At 44.1% G+C, this 12,844-nt stretch overlaps 1 protein-coding gene across 1 annotated transcript in view; it reads left to right on the top strand.

Moving 5' to 3' along the window:
- The window catches only part of LOC132394529 (contactin-6-like), a 71,913-nt gene that overhangs the window by 41,288 nt on the left and 17,781 nt on the right, over positions 1-12,844 (top strand). The window contains exons 4-7 of the mRNA XM_059970810.1: positions 774-1,034; positions 4,145-4,261; positions 7,150-7,251; positions 10,159-10,272. Of these exons, the coding sequence (XP_059826793.1) occupies positions 774-1,034; positions 4,145-4,261; positions 7,150-7,251; positions 10,159-10,272 (594 nt within the window). The remainder of the gene's footprint in view (positions 1-773; positions 1,035-4,144; positions 4,262-7,149; positions 7,252-10,158; positions 10,273-12,844) is intronic.

Here is a 12,844-nt window from a genome sequence, read left to right as displayed (position 1 = left end):
TGAGTGGGGGAAAAAGGGGCCTTTTCTGGTTGGTTGCCGGTGGTGAGTGGTGTTCTTGGGGGGGGGGGAGGTTGGTATTGGGACTGCTACTTTTCATATTGTTTGTCAGTGATTTAGATAATGGAATTGATGGCTTTGTGACAAAGTCTGCAGATGATATGAAGTTAGTTGAAGGGGTAGGTAGTGCTGAAGAAGCAATGTGATTGCAGCAGGACTTTGACAAATTGGAAGAATGGGCAAAAAAGTGGCAGATGGAATAGTGTTGGGAAATATAAGATAATGCATTTTGGTAAAAGGAACAATAGTGCGGACTATTATCTGAACGAGGAAAAGGTTCAAACATCACTTCCTGAGCCACTCATTCATCTGTACCATCATCCTATTCCTGCTCTGACTGGCACTTCCATGAACTTGCAAATGACCGTCTAAAACAGAGATGAAACAGTTTTGAGTTTTTGCTTCCACAGCTCTGAAGAAGATAGTTTGGAATCTGAATATTTTTGAGGCAGAGGTAGATAGATCCTGGATAAGCAGAGAGGTGAACTGTTATCATGGGAGATGGGAATATCTACCATCAGGTTAGCTGTGATCTTGTGCAATGACAGAGCAGTGTTGCGGGGTGAAATGGCTTTTATTTCCATTGTTGTGTATATATTTGGTGTGCAGAACCGACTGTGCTTTCGTTCCTTTGTACATATCTGGTGCAATGTCACATGGTAAGATTGCATTCTACATCAAGATAGAAATATCATGGTTTCATATTCTCTCTTTAGATGAGCTGTCAGAAGCTTCCATATTTACCAACACCGAATCACTTGGTTTCACGGTTGAGCTCACCTGTGATGTCTCTGGAGATCCGAATGTGTATCAGTGGCAAAAGAATGGAGGGGAAATCTCCCAGCATCACCAACTAACAGATGAAAACAGAACACTTGTTATCCCAAGCGCTTCATCTGAAGACTGTGGAGTGTACACCTGCATCACAACCAATCCTGTCAGCTCCATCCAGACAAACTACACCTTAATGTTGCAAGGTGAGCTTCATTTATGAATGACATTTTGCAGTTAACATTTAGACCATATTGGTGGGCTATTGAATGCAGTTGATGCAAATCAGTGCTGCAGCAGAGAGAGGCAAAAACTGAATTAATTGGGTTCACAGAATCCCAGAACAGTTATCGCAGAGAAGGAAACCATTCAGCCCTTTAAGAATAGATTGGTTCTATCACTGAACAAACAACTGAATCCTATTGTTCTGTCCTCTCCCCACAGCTCTGTAATTTCTTTTTTTCAGATAATTATCCAGCCCTCATATGAAATTACAGTTGAATATCCCTTCACTATTCCTGATGATAAATCCTAGACCCTGTCCACTACTGTGTATAACGAGAATCCCCAAGATATTTTCTGTTCTTCTCCCAATCACCTTCATTCCCACTCATGACTGGTTTTAGAAAGTTTCACTATGATCTTCTTCCACTTTATGCCTCTATTCATGAAGGCAAAGATCCTAACTTTGTTAAGCTACTTTCTTAACCCTTTCAACAAATGTCTTGTTGGTGTAACCCTTTTAGAATTGGCTCCTTGAGTTTGTCTGCTCTTCTCATTCTTCCTACTCTTGGGATGGATCAATTGGCAGATAATGCACTTCACCGATCAATGAGAACAAACTGCCCACATGTGCATTTGTGTAGCAGCCCCTAACATCAGGTAGAAAGTAGCACCAGAGTGTGTGGTGACACTTGCAGGCTGCCCTGCCCTCAGCACATCCTCAGGTTGTGTTGGTTGTTAATGCAAACAATATATTTCATTGTGTAAAAAAAAATACGAAATGCTGGCAGAACTCAGCAGGCCAGACAGCATCTATGGGAGGAGGTAATAACGACATTTCGGGCCGAAACCCTTCATCAGGAGTGAAGTAACATGGGATGGTCGAGGGGGGATAAGAAGTGGGGGGAGGGATAAAGTAGAGAGCTGGGAAGTGATAGGCTGGAGGGAAATGGGCTGGGGGGAAGGTGGAGAGTTATGGGAAATAAAAGAGAAAGAAAGGTAGGGCTGGGGGGAGAGATTATAGTGATGGGCGGGGGGAAGAGAGAGAAAGAGAACCAGACTAAAATAATAGATAGGGATGGGGGTAAGGGTGGGGGGCAGGGATATCAATGGAGATCAGTGAGTTGGATGTTCATGCCAGCAGGACGGAGGCTACCTAGGAGGGAGATGAGGTATTGCTCCATCGACCTGCGTGTGGCCTCCTCTTGACGGTAGAGGAGGCCATGGACAGACATGTCGGAGTGGGAGTGGTCTGTGGAATTGAAGTGTGTGGCCATAGGGAGATCCCGCTACTGCTGGAGGACTGAGCGCCAGTGTTCGGCGAAATGGTCTCCCAGTCTGCGGCAGGTCTCCCCAATGTATAAATGGCCACATCGGGAGCACCGGATACAGTACATCACCCCAGTTGACTCGCAGGTGAAGTGGTGCCTCACCTGAAAGGACTGTCGGGGGCCTGGGATGGTGGTGAGGGAAGAAGTGTGGGGGCAGGTGTAGCACTTCTTCCGGTTGCAGGGATGAGTGCCCGGAGGGAGGTTTGTGGGGAGGGATGGGGGGGATGAATGGACAAGGGAGTCGAGTAGGGAGCGATCCTAGATTATTCCTCCTCCAAAATGTCTCCTGCAAAAATGCTATCCCTTTCTCTCAATTCCTCAGCCTCCGCTGCATCTGCTCTCAGGATGAGGCCTTTCATTCTAGGACAAAGGAGATGTCTTCCTTTTTTAAAGAAAGGGGCTTCCCTTCATCCATTATCAACTCTGCTCTCCATCGTGTCTTCCGTATTTCATGCACCTCTGCCCTCACCCATCCCCCGCCAGCCCACCAGGGATAGAGTCCCCCTGGTCCGCATCTATCACCCTACCAGCCTACAGATCCAACATATAATCCTCCGTGACTTCCGCCACCTCCTACGTGATCCCACCACCAGACACATCTTATCCTCCCCAACCCCCCCCCCCCACTCTCGGCTTTCTGCAGGGTTCGCTCCCTACGTGACTCCCTTGTCCATTCATCCCCCCCATCCCTCCCCACGGACCTCCCTCCGGGCACTCATCCCTGCAACCGGAAGAAGTGCTACACCTGCCCCCACACTTCTTCCCTCACCACCATCCCAGGCCCCCGACAGCCCTTTTAGGCACCACTTCACCTGCGAGTCAACTGGGGTGATGTACTGTATCCGGTGCTCCCGATGTGGCCATTTATACATTGGGGAGACACGCCGCAGACTGGGAGACCATTTCACCGAACACCGGCGCTCAGTCCTCCAGCAGTGGCGGGATCTCCCTGTGGCCACACACTTCAATTCCACAGACCACTCCCACTCCAATATGTCTGTCCATGGCCTCCTCTACCGTCAAGATGAGGCCACACGCAGGTTGATGGAGCAATACCTTATCTCCCGCCTAGGTAGCCTCCTTCCTGCCGGCATGAACATCCAACTCACTGACCTCCGTTGATACTCCTGTCCCCCACCCTTACCCCCATCCTTATCTATTATTTTAGTCTGGTTCTCTTTCTCTCTCTTCCCCCCGCCCATCACTATTATCTCCCCCCAGCCCTACCTTTCTTTCTTTTTTATTTCCCATAATTCGCCACCTTCCCCCTAGCCCATTTCCCTCCAGCCTATCACTTCCCAGCTCTCTACTTTATCCCTCCCCCCACTTCTTATCCCCCCTTGACCATCCCATGTTACTTCACTCCTGATGAAGGGTTTCGGCCGGAAACGTCATTATTACCTCCTCCCATAGATGCTGTCTGGCCTGCTGAGTTCTGCCAGCATTTTGTGTTTTTTAAATGTATTTCCAGCATCCGCAGATTCACTCGTGTTGCCTTTACATTTCATTGTATGTTGTGATGTACATCTGATAAATAAATGAATCTGAATAATCCATTCTTGACGGGTATAACGATGCATTGTGATTAATGATTCTCAGAGTAGAGTCAGTTGGTGTCGGCCTGGGTCATAGATCGGTGAGATTAGACCGGGGTTGGAACATTCCCTTCTCAGCAGGAAATTACGGAACATTATGGTTGTTGCATCATTTGTCATCCGCTGCCCGTGAGATGTTTAATGATTTGAATTTAATTTTATTTTCAGGGCTTTCCCTCAAGGATGTTATACTGATTGCTGTATTGACTGCAGGACAGGCGATTACAGGACAATCTCTTCATTCAGCCGTGTTACCGGACCAGTGGAGGTGGAAAACCCTCGGAGGTATCTGTCATTGATTAATTTGCTTCTGCATGAACTTTCAGACACCACCCAGTAAACCTGAATGAACTTTAACAAAAACAAGGGAAAATGTGGGTAGTCAATTACACCTTTGACCCCTCCTCCACTTCCCCTCTGACCTGTGACCTGTGGGATGCAATTGCCCATTTTTTCCCAGTTTTGAGGTGCTTTGCAGTGACACGGAATACCTGAAACAGTCCTGGAGTCACCTCTGACCAAACTGCAGAAGATATTTGGGAGAAGTGGCCATGAGAGGAGCCGTCTTCATTCACTCGTGTTTGCTGCGTTGTGTTGTCTCGTCTCACTGTGTCACCAAGTCTGTTTAGAGGTGGGACTGAGGGAAAGATGCCCTTTCATCCTGATGGTGGCCGTGCCTTTGGAAACAGGGGCCTCATTCACACAGAGGGCAGAGTTGTGAAGGGAGTTCTACTCCCCATCTAGTGTCAGGAGGTTTGAGCAGTTGTCTCTCAGACCTGCTGGTGAGCGTACAGTACATGTGGCTCTTTCTTTCAGACTTGGTGGCAATTTCTCTTGGGTGTTTGCAAAAGTTTGTTTTGAAAGAACCTCTCTTTCCAATGCAGTTTTCCACATGGGACACCTCTGTCTCCCAGAACCAAAGAAGATGCAACACCTGCTTTATTACCTCTTCCCTTTCCCCATTCCTGGCACACATATAACCCCTCCGGGTAAAGCAGTGAGTGACTTGTACTTCCAATTCTGTGTCCTCACAGCAGTTTCCTGCACATCAGAGAAACCATTACAGGTTGTGTGACCACTTTGCAGAACACCGAGGGTAACAGTGAGCTTCCAGTTGCCCATCACTTTAGTTTTCTCTCTGATTTCCCATCTTTAACCTCTTCCCCAGTTCCAGCAAAGCCCATTGAGGAGCAGCATCCCTTATTCCACATTGAGTCCCAAGAGCTGCAATAATGAATTCATCAATTTCAGATAACCAGCCATTACAGTTTATGTTAGAACTGACCACTTCTGATACAAGATCAGAGTGTGTGACCAAAACTCTGTTTTCACTCTCCACAGATGCAGAAATGGAAATCCGGAATTCTTTTTTATTCCAAATTTCCAGCAACTGCAGTGTATTGTACACCATTGTTTTTCTTTCTCTTGTATTTCTCAGGATTTCTCTCACTCTTCTCTGTGACTAGAAACATCAAGTCTCTGCACAAATGCTGCTTCTACTGCAGTGTCCCTCCAGCATTTTCTCTGATACACTCAGTGACCACTTTATCAGCTCCCGCCTGTACCTAATAAAGTGGCCACTGAGTGCGTGTTCATGGTCTTCTGCTGCTGTAGCCCATCCACTTCAAGGTTCGACATGTTGTCTGTCAAAGATGTTCTGCTGCACACCACTGTTGTAACACGTGGTTATTTGAATTACTGTCACCTTCCTGTCAGCTTGACAAAACATTTTCAGCCACAGAACTGTCACTCACTGGATGTTTTATTTTGCTTTTTGGACCATTCTCTGTGAACTCTAGAGACTGTTGTTCATGACAATCTCAGTAGATCAGCAGTTTCTGAGATCCTCAAACCACCACATCTGGCACCAACAATCATTCCACAGTCGAAGTCACTGAGATCACATTTCTGCCCCATTCTAGTGTTTGATCTGAACAACAATTGAACCTCATGACAATGTTTGAATGCTATGAGGCATTGAGTTGCTGCCACATGATTGGCTGATTGGATATTCACATTAACGAACAGGTGTACAGGTGTACCTAATAAAGTGGCCACTGAGTGTATTTCAGATTCTCAACACGTGGGGTTTTCCAGTCACTGTATTGTTTTGGACACATTGTGTTCAGTTCCAGTCACCAGACAACTGGATGGATTTCAATGACCAGACAGTGATGTTGCCATGGCTGAGCTGCAGGATTTTGCTTTTATTTAAATACAAAGAAGTGACGATGGGAGATTTCAAAGTAGGAGGACCAATATCTGAAGAGAAGGAACCATTAACAATGTCAGTTAACATTTGCCCTGGGAGAGAAGTTGGCAGTGAAGAGGATCAATTGAACAAGAAGGGGCAGGATTAGAACGGGGATGGTACATCAAAGTTCAAAGTACATTTATTATCAAAGTATATGTACGATATACAACGTTGAGATCCGTCTCCTTACAGGTAGCCACAAAACAAAGAAACACAATAGAACCCATTAAAAAGAAGATCATCAAACACCCGATGTGTAGAAAAAAATACAAACAATAAAATTAAACAGATAACATTCAGAACTGAAGTTGATGAAAGTGAGTCCACAGACACGAAGCCTGACACAGACACACGGTGGCTTTGTAGATAAACTGAAATTAGAACTGAGATGGGATAGAATCCAGTGAGAGAGAGATGCAATTTCAAAACCAGGGCAACAGGAACATTTGGGAACATTGATCCAGGGGGCAAAGGGATGGGAGGGAACCACAGAGACAGGTGGACAGTCTCAGTCACACCCCTCGATGGGCATCTAACATGTTGTTGGAGCAAAATTACAGAGACAAGAGCTAATCAGGGATTATTCTTGCACTTCAGGTTAATCTTTGAACAAATAATTTAGTGATAGGGAGGAAGACCGATGATGCTGAATCAGGTGCAGCTGGATCTGATGGTTTAAAACAGTTCTCACCAAGGACATTTACTGTTATGTCTTTTACATTTGGGGCAGATGAGATGGAGGGTTTGCCATTGGTAACAACTAGGGTGAGAGAGTAACAGTTAAAGTGGGGTCAATGGTGGGATTTTGATTGCTTCCTGGGGAGCTAGCATTGATTGATGTCCAGAATGGCCTCCAGTGTCATAATCAGTCTGCATAGATTGTTAACGGCTTTCACATGCTTTTTTTATTTCTCCACAGGATGTCTGGGATACCGATTTTATTTTCTAAGCCTGTGGATCTGTAATACTTTGTCACTTATCGCCATGTACATTGTGTTCGTGTATTGGTCTGTGGTTGGAGGTACGTGACCAATACTCTTCTCATTCACTATTGTTTAATTCAGAATTTTTTAATGTTGTTTCCTTGTACACAAATGTTAAGGAGAGCAAAATAATTATTATTCTGGAATGATGCAGCTAAATCATAATATTTAAATAATAATAATAATATTCACTTCAGAACCCATGGTACTGAGGTGGAAACAGATCAACCCTAATCCTGAGGGGCTGCTGATGTACCAGATTTGATTGAGGTTTAATTGTGTTCATACAATGATATCACAGTGTCAGCACACAGAGACCAGTAGTTTATTGTCTCTGGGTTAGTTTCCTGGAGTCTCTACCCAGTTCCCATCATGAGAGATTCCAGTGGGATGCTCAATATCAGCCTCTCAGGACAAGCTGAGGGGAGTAACTACAGGACCCACATCCCCCAAACCAGTGCGAGGGAAGTGTTGCATTTTCAGAAGTCTGGTCTTGGCCATTTAAACAAGTGACGGGGACTTCAGACGGTGTTACTGAGGCTACATTTACTCACTGAGAGGAGACCATGGCAGGTAGTCGGGAGCATCTCCAAGTTCCAGTCTAATGACACTGCAGTTTCCCGACAGGAGGATGTTGCACAGGAAATGACATCACCAGTGTTCCGGATGTGGAAACCCCATTAGGGTGTGAGGATGACCACTGTACACAGCACACTATTGAATTTCTGTGGAGGGCATTTCCACTCTGGAAAAAGTAAATCCCAACTGTAAAACACTGAATCAAAACGGTGCTTTGTAAGGGAATTTCTGTGGTAACATTTCACAGTCCCAACGTGTGGAAATAGCTTCCATCTACCATTAATATCTTGAAAACTCCAATTACACCTGAGTAAACTGCAGGGAATGCAGTCCTGGTCTGTGTAATCTCTGATAATTTAACACTCCAGTACACCTCTGCCTTCGGATGAGACATGAAACCAAGTAACCATTTATGTTCCCTGGGAGAATGTAACGGATCACCTGGTGCTATTTCCTAAAGAGAACCAAAGTTCTCACCAGTATCCAAGAAAATAATTCTCCCAACCAGCATCACTAAAGCAGATTTAGCTTGGTTGTCAGAGGCAGAGGTGGCAATGGATGACAAATAGTGTACTGCAGTGATTGGTGCTCGGTCCCCTGTTGTCCCCTAATGCGACGTTAACGATTTGGACAAAAATGTAGGTGACATGATCAGTAAATCCATGGACAACGGCAAAATTGGTGTGATAGTAGACAGTGAAGAAAGTTGTCTCAGTGTACAACAAGACCAAGATCATCTGTGTCAGTGGGCATAGGAATGGAGATGGTAATTAACTTAGGACAAGTACATAGTTCCCTGGAAGTGGTGACACAGACAGACAGGATTGTAAAGAAGGTGCGTGGTGTGCTTGCCTTCATCGGTAGGGCATCGAGTACAAGGTTGGGACGTCACGTTACAACTGTACTATCTTTAGTCAGGCCACACCTGGAGCATACTTTTTCAATCTTGCAGACATAGATAAATAGTACATAAATGTAATCATAAATGAATATTATATAATTAGAATTAGGTTTATTTGCACCAGCGTGTGTCGTGAAATTTGTTAACTTCGCAGTGGTAGTTCAATGCAATAGATAATATAGAAGAAAATAATACTAGTAAATAATTAAGTAAATCAATTACAGCATATGTATATTGAATAGATTAAATATTATGTAAAAAAATATGACAGTGAGGTTGTGTTCAAGGGCTCAATGTCCATTTAGGAATCAGGTGGCAGAGAGGAAGAAGCTTTTCCTGAATCGCTGAGTGTGTGCATTCAGGCTTCTGTACTTCCTATCTGATTGTAACGGTGAGAAAAGGACATGGCCTGGGTGCTGGGGTTCCTTAATAATGGACGCTGCCTTTCTGAGACACTGCTTCTTAAAGATTTCCTTGGTACTTTGTAGGCTAGTACCCAGGATGGAGCCGACTAAACTTACAACCCTCTGAGGTTTCTTTCGGTCCTGTGCAGTATCCGACCCCCACCCCCCACACCAGACAGTGAGGCAGCCTGTCAGAATGTGATTAGAATAGAAAGAGTGCAGAAAAGATTCACCAAGATGGTGGGCAGAGTTAAAGTAGATTTTCACTGTGGCTCCCATTCACAGAATTTGTCTGAATTTTTCAATCTATGTACATCAGTGAATAGATACGCAGAGTCAAAGCAGCTGTCAGAAACACTCCTGTTTCCTTCCTCTGTTCACCATCTGACATTCCAACACAAACATCTGGAGTGACGGAGCTGGTGACAGTGACTGACATGTCTGAGTGATCGATGAATGCCGTGTACAGCTTTCTCTTCTCCGATGGACTGTTACCACATCATGAAATGAGGGAAATTAGGTTGCAATCACACTGAATGCAGCCAGTGAGGAATTTCCACCAGTGAAGAACTGGCATCAAGCTCCAGTTATGAATAGCAGACACTGTGGAAACTGGTCAGAATTAGAATGGAAATTTCAGCAACTTTCTGTGAAATTTATGTTTTCTCCATAATCAGTTGTTGTGGATGTTGGGAGAAAGAAACTATTGACCTTAATGAGCTCCTTAAGGTCTGGCCATTGGAACCAGAAGGAGCAGCCAGCGCAGAAATTGGCAGCAGGTGGCATGTAAAGACTGGTCTGGAGACCCACGTGGAAAATAGAATGGGCACCGTGAATTATTCATTCTTGCCTGACACTGCAGTTCAGTGTCTTGTTAATCTATACAGGGTCTGCTGGTGCAGGTCTGGGTCACAGGTTGGCACTCTGGATGGGAATTGGCATCTTCCCTTCACTGGGACATCAGTGTAAGAGTTTAGTTGTTGCAACCACTGGAAGTTTTCATTGACATTTCTCTGGAGCTTTGTTACATGTTTGCTTATTTGATTTATTTTTAATTGCAGGCCTTTCACCGTTGGACTTTGTTGTGATTTGTGTGTTGATCGTAGGATTGCAGCTTTCCTCATTTTATATCAATGAACTTCAGTATGTGACCGAGATCTGGGAATTACTGGAAGGTATCTGTCATTGTTTAATACACACTTGGATATAAATTTGCAAGCAAGTAAAATGTGACATATCTTCAAAAAGAAAAGGATATCAAATTAAATCTTGTCTGAATTAACAACACCTTATCCCAATTCTTCCAGTCCTCTACAGTTGGGTGAAGTTGTCCTGTTCATTCCAGTTATGAGCTGATGTTTTGCAGGGACAGAGAATGCCTGGAAATATTTGGGAATTGTCTCTGAACTGACTCCGGAGGGGCCTTTAACAGAAGGGGCCCTGAGAGGGGCTGACTCAATTCATTTGTGTTTCACATTATGTTGAACTTCAATGTAACACAAAATCAGTTTGGAGCTGAGGATCAAGGAAAAGGATCCCCCCATGATCCTGACAGTGGCAAAGTTGGGAAGGAGTAGGACTGTCTCCCTTGTGTCTCTCTTGGATACTTACAACAACATTTTCATTCAACAGCAGCTTTCAGCTCTGTGGCTTTTACCCCCAAGTTCCTTTCCAGCTTATAAAACATCAAAGTTCAAAATATTGTTATTCCTTCCTCAAGTCCTCATTCAGGAACTTCCTGGCCAAGTCCACTTCACAAATAAACTTTCAACACAGATTATAGTTCAAGAGTAGTAGCAAAACCTCCAGTTCCTGGCATTAATATAATGAATTGTATTAATTCGTAAGGTTGTGCCTTACGAGTCTGATTGGAATTTTTTGAAGATGTGACTAAACACATTGATGAAGGAAGAGCAGTAGATGTAGTGTATATGGACTTCAGCAAGGCATTTGATAAGGTACCCCATGCAAGGCTTATTCAGAACGTAAGGAGGCATGGGATCCAAGTGGACACTGCTTTGTGGATCCAGAACTGGCTTGCCCATACCACAGAAGGCAAAGAATGGTTGTAGATGAGTCATAGTCTGCATGGAGGCCAGTGACCAGTGGAGTGCCTCAGGGATCTGTTCTGGGACCCTTACTCTTTGTAATTTTTTATAAATGACCTGGATGAGGAAGTGGAGGGATGGGTTAGTAAGTTTGCTGATGACACAAAGGTTGGAGGTGTTGTGGATAGTGTGGAGGGCTGTCAGAGGTTACAGCGGGACATTGATAGAATGCAGAACTGGGCTGAGAAGTGGCAGATGAAGTTTAACCCAGGTAAGTGTGAAGTGGTTCCTTTTGGTAGGTCAAATATGATGTCAGAATATAGGATTAATGGTAAGACTCTTGGCAGTGTGGAGGATCAGAGGGATCTTGGGGTCCGAGTCCATAAGACGCTCAAAGCAGCTGCGCAGGTTGACTCTGTGGTTAAGAAGCCATACGGTGTATTGGCCTTCATCAATCGTAGAATTGAATTTAGGAGCTGAGAAGTAATGTTGTAGCTATATAGGACCCTGGTCAGACCACACTTGAAGTACTGTGCTCAGTTCTAGTCGCCTCACTACAGGAAGGATGTAGAAGCCATAGAAAGGGTGCAGAGGAGATTTACAAAGATGTTGCCTGGATTGAGGAGCATGCCTTGTGAGAATAGGTTGGTTGAACTCAGCCTTTTCTCCTTGGAGCAACAGAGGATGAGAAGTGACCTGATAGAGGTATATAAGATGATGATAAGTATTGATCGTGTGGATAGTCAGAGGCTTTTTCCCAGTGCTGAAATGGTTGCCACAAGAGGGCACAGGTTTAAGGTTCTGGGGAGTAGGTACAGAGGAGATGTCAGGGGTACGTTTTTTACGCAGAGAGTGGTGAGTGCGTGGAATGGGCTGCCGGCAACAGTGCTGGAGGCGGATACAATAGCGTCTTTCAAGAGACTTCTGGATAGCTACATGGAGCTTAGAAAAATAGAGGGCTATAGGTAAGCCTAGTAATTTCTATGGTAGGGACATGTTCGACACAACTTTGTGGGCCGAGGGGCCTGTATTGTGCTGTAGGTTTTCTATGTTTCTATGAAAAGTTCTGTGAAGCTTCAGAGGCAAATTGCACAATAATATGTCAGCAAGTCACAGGGAACAATAATGATGCCGGTGACCCTGGACTGAACATAGAGTTTGGTTTGAAAGGAGGAGCACAAGTGCAGAGTTTCAGACAGGGAAAGTCAGAGTTTGGTCTTTGTGGTAAATCAAAACACACACACCAGTGGTGGAGAGATGAAGATCAGGAGTTCACAGGAGAAGAGAGTTAGAGAAGTGAAGAAATTTCAAATGCATGTGGACTAAACTGTTGTAGAACTGGGTCAGGGAATGTGAGGTATACAGATTCAGCAGGTTCTGAGAGCACAGATGAGATTTTTTCAATATTTTTATTAATATCAACATGATAAGATTAATACATAGATATTGGGATTACAAACTTACAAAATTGAAATGAACATAAAAGGATACACAAGCAATATGTACAATATATTTAAGTCTTCCCAAATCATGAATGATACAAATATCATATAAATGAAACACAAAAAAAAACTAGGTATATCATGTTGAAAAAAAGCAGAAAAGAGAAAAAGAAAAAATATTATTACCCTAAGAAAAACTAATCTAACAAACTAACCACTAACTAATAAAGAAAAAAAGGGCTGTTTATAGTATCTAT

The sequence above is a fragment of the Hypanus sabinus genome, chromosome 5, assembly GCF_030144855.1.
Source record: "Hypanus sabinus isolate sHypSab1 chromosome 5, sHypSab1.hap1, whole genome shotgun sequence".
In the NCBI taxonomy this organism is placed as follows: domain Eukaryota; kingdom Metazoa; phylum Chordata; class Chondrichthyes; order Myliobatiformes; family Dasyatidae; genus Hypanus; species Hypanus sabinus.
The sequence above is the reverse complement of the archived record's forward strand: the minus strand, read 5'-3'. Positions and strand labels throughout refer to the sequence as shown.